Source organism: Arachis hypogaea, chromosome 16, assembly GCF_003086295.3.
Source record: "Arachis hypogaea cultivar Tifrunner chromosome 16, arahy.Tifrunner.gnm2.J5K5, whole genome shotgun sequence".
Lineage (NCBI taxonomy): Eukaryota > Viridiplantae > Streptophyta > Magnoliopsida > Fabales > Fabaceae > Arachis > Arachis hypogaea.
Window position 1 is genome coordinate 100251598 of NC_092051.1, and position 4601 is coordinate 100256198.

Consider the following 4601-nt stretch of genomic DNA (forward strand, 5'->3'; position numbering starts at 1 on the left):
CCAAGTCTTTGGCGTCATTGTGATGATCACAATTTCGTTCACTAGTTCTCTTAAGCAATTTTACTGTCTCATTGAAACACAGTTTGACACCAAGATTAAGTGCATCAGATCAGATAATGCTAGAGAATTGACAATCAATGATTTCCTGCAAGAAAAAGGGGTGTTGCATCGGTTTCCATGCCTATATAAACCGCAACAAAATGCTATCATTGAAAGGAAGCATTAACCCATTCTCAATGTGGCAAGAGCACTTTACTTCCAATCACAAGTTTTGATCTGATTATGGGGAGAATGTGTGATGGCAATAGTTTTTCTTATCAACAAAACACCATCCAAGCTTCTCAATTTCAAATCTTCCTTTAAAGTTTTGTTCAACAAGAAACCAACTTATGAGAGACTAAGAGTGTTTGGGTGATTGGCCTATGCTGCAACAAATTTAAATAGCTGAGCTAAATTTAGTGCAAGAGCTAACCCTTTCATCTTTGTTGGTTATCCAATTGGATACAAAGGATACAAACTATACAACCTAAAATCAAAATAATTTTTCATCTCCAAAGATGTCATATTCCATGAATCCATAATGCTTTTCACCAACAAATCCACAACCCAACTCACCTCTGATCCCTTTCCAAACTTAGTCTTACCTAACCCCATACCAGAACCACAAATCCTTCCAACCACCACTCTACAGCCAGTAGCTCTCGACCTCCCAGACCACCCCATTGTCCATATTGATCCCCAACATAACTAAATTCAACACTCAATTCAACACTCTCCAAGAAAACATATATAAGTATATTTGAATATCTACTAGCCTTGGCTCGCAAAAATTAATCCAACTAGAGTTACAACAGTAAAACAGTTGATATACATAATTTATCACTCCACATATACATTATAAACCTGTATAGGTAAGTCTTTAAAATAAATAAATACATCATATAAGTTTTTCCGAATGGAGGAGAGATTCTAAAATCAAAACAGAAGCAAAAAGTCTTCTTCGCCGTCTTCCAAATAGAACTCCTACTCATTGAGGAGTGCTGGGACCTGCACCTGAAAAACAAAAATAATATACGGGTGAAAACCCAATAAGGTAACCAGAACTTTCTAAGCAATCTTAATCTCCAACGTTTCATGATCCGAGCCTAGGGTTCCCACTAAACCAGAAAATGACAACTTACCTAAGGATTTCTAATCTATCTATTTATTCTCAGTCATTTCCACAAGCCTCCAATCACCACATCAGGAATAACCCTCAATGTCACCACCGTCAGCATAAAGGATCTCTCAGTTGTTCAAACACATACAAAGCAATACAAAAAATACACAAATAGAAAGAACAGATAAAGTAATTAGATCAAATAGTATATAGATACAATTATTCAACAGGGCAAGCCAAATACAAGATGCACCCAATCAATACACAAAAATGCAAATGATGCATGTCTTCCCTATGTCCAATGAACTCATCTGTCGGTTATACAACCAAACCCGACATGTTCGATAGCGAACCCTGGAGAGTCCCTTGGTGTGCGCATCCCAAGAGGTATTCACTTTCCTTAAAGGAATCATACAAAAAGGTCTAAGAGTCCAGCTACATCTTATGATAGAAAGTCAACAAATCTCAACCCAGAGCAAGTGGGACAAATCACTGCATCTACCCAGGGAGTTCCAATCTCAACCTGGAGCAAGTGGGGAGAATCACACCCTTGCATCTACCTAGGAATGTATCATTCTCAATCCGGAGCAAGTGGGGTGAACCACACCCTTGTATCTACCCAGGAAGCTCAAATAACAATCCAGAGCAAGTGGGACAAAGTCACAACCCTTGCATCACCTAGGAAACTCAAATATCAATCAATCTCATTTTTCTACTCCAATCATATCAATCCATCCCTTCAATCACTTCCAACTCATTTTGATTCCATAATTTCCTTCCCAATGTTTTCTACCATTTAATCCACCATCTCTATACTCATTATAGGGGTTATAGAAGTAAAAGAGCTATTCGATAGGATAAAATAGTAAAAATTAGCATTTTCTTGAAAACATACGCATGCCTCGTGCGTACGTATGAGCTCTTTTTTGTGCGTATGCGCAGAACGCGCACAAAAACAATTCAATTCTGGAATGCCAAGTTGTGCATACGCATGGTATGCACATGAAACTATTTAACTTCTTTAACACCCCTCATACGTACGCACGGATTGTGCGTATGCATGATCTCAGTTTCTGCAACTTCTGCAGAATTGAGTTTTGATCTCCAAATTCAAATCTCTATAACGTTTTGTGCACTTATCAATTTTCCTTCATTCTTAGATGGTTTTCAAAGTCTTTTTACTAGCTTTAATTTAAGATAACTTTCATCCAAATCTGAACTCCAGGCGCCAAGTTATGACCCGTCGAAGTTAGTTAAAAATCTATTTTTACCAAATCCTCACAATTCTCCAAATTTCATCAAATCTCAATTCAATTCAATCTTAAACCATTTTAAAACTATTTCCATACATCCCAAATACTCATTTATCAATCATCAACTATTTCAAGCCTAAATCAACCCACTTCCAACTTATTTAACACATTCATCAACAATATCCAGTTTACAACAACCACACATAATACTCATATATCCAAATTCACCATCAACCAAGAATCAATAATCTCATTAGCATATAACAATTCACACCACTTACCTCCACTTATCAAATAGGAAATTCCTCACCTTATCACAGCCTGCGACCCAATTTTCTCATCAAATCATCATCATAATCAATAACACCACCTAATTCACAATATCACAACCAACTGAATTATGCAATTATTCAACATATTATAATTTTCACTAAACCAAACAATCAACCACAACAATTCAACAATAATCCTAAGGCCACTAGTCTAGGACTTCATGTCACATTACATGGTATTTACCCGAAACTTAAACCCATACCTTAATGTTGCAACTTTAAGCTTTTCTTCCAAACTTTCCAAGTCTCAAATTGGTTTATACCAATCTCCAAGTCCAATTTTTACAAATCCACCCAATCAAGCTACTAGTTACTCAATCTAACACCATATCATACAATTTGGTACAATGTCAAAACTAGGGCTTATATAGAAATTGATGAACCAAGAGAAAAATGAGATTCTTACCTTTAACCACTGAATTTAGTGATGAAAATTACCAAGAACACAAGATAGAGAACCATTATAACATCAAAATCATAAAAAACCCTTAATACCCAAGTTCAAAATACAAAATCAGATTTAAATGAGAAACTGAAACTAAAATTTTAAGTTACTTAACAAAATAATCAAATAGAATTGAAGAGGAGGAGATAAGCTTTGCATAGCCACAAACGGTACGACAATCGGAACTCCGTAGCAAAAGTTATGGTGATTTAAAGGTGATGGAAGTTAGGGTTTATTCTTCCCCTTTCTCTCTTCTCTTCTCCATCTCTCTTTCTCTCTCAAAAGTGCTGAATTTTATTAAGTTATGATCTTATATATGTGTGGGCTTGAGCTTTGGGCCCAACATGGATCCGTTTAGTGATTTTTGGTTTGTTTTGCCCAATTTTGAGTCAAAACCTTTAAAATAAGTGTCTGATTTTTATTCTAAATATTTTTTTCATCACTTCTACTTTTAAATTTTTTCTCATTCGCAGTATTGAACAAATTTAAGTTGGTACAGAAAATTTTAACATCAGTACACATTTTCTCCAAAATAATTATAGTTTCGCGCTCAATTTAATTTTCTTAACTCAAATTTTATTGTTAAATTTCTATAGATTCTAATATTTTTACATATTTCGAGTGTCTTAATCCCAATTATTACAGTTTTAATTAATTAATTTACTTAATTTAATTTTGTCAGATGTTACATTAAATCCAAGACAGGCATCTATCTCTCACAGCGCAAATACACCTTGTCTTTGCTTGAAGACACGAATTTCTTGAAATGCAAGTCAGCCGTTTCTCCCATGGATGCCAACTTGAAGCTACATGCTTTGGAAGGGGAGATATTAGATGATCCGACTCTCTATCGAAAGCTCATAAACACAATTTTCCAGCCTGATATTACGTTTGCAGTAACAAAACTGGCTCAATTCATGGCTGACCCTCGCACTCCACATCTCACTGCAGTTCACCAAGTCCTTTGTTACCTCAAGGCAGCTCTTGGACAATGCATTCTCTTTCTCGCAGCAAACAAGTTCAACTTGTCTGTATATGCCGATGCTGATTGGGGGAGTTGTTTAGATACGAGAAGATCAACCACTGGCTACTATACCTTCTTTGGAGATTCACTAATCACATGGAAGAGTAACGAGCAATCAGTGGTCTCAAGAAGTTCAATCGAGGCTGAATACAAAGCCATCGCCAATGCATCATGTGAAATCATATAGTTAATCGGGCTGTTAAGGTTCCTAAATGTCCAAATCGGTTCAACTATGCTATTCTGTGACAATATATCAACTATTCATATAGCTACCAACCCTACAGTATACGAACACTCTATGCACATTGAATGAATTGTCATTTCATTCGTGAAAAGGTGACAGATGACACTGTAAAGCTGATTCACATCCAAAGTAAGCACCAATTGG

General features: G+C 36.0%; 1 protein-coding gene across 1 annotated transcript; it reads left to right on the forward strand.

Moving 5' to 3' along the window:
• Positions 1 to 3977: 3977 nt before the first annotated feature.
• Positions 3978 to 4400, forward strand: LOC112757274 (uncharacterized mitochondrial protein AtMg00240-like). The gene has a single exon (XM_025805872.1). It carries the CDS (start codon positions 3978 to 3980, stop codon positions 4398 to 4400), a length of 423 nt encoding a protein of 140 aa, XP_025661657.1.
• The last annotated feature ends 201 nt before the right edge of the window (positions 4401 to 4601 follow it).

Excerpts from the sequence above, each read along its gene's own strand:
- LOC112757274 (XM_025805872.1), top strand. The coding sequence starts at position 3,978 with ATGGATGCCAACTTGAAGCTACATGCTTTGGAAGGGGAGATATTAGAT.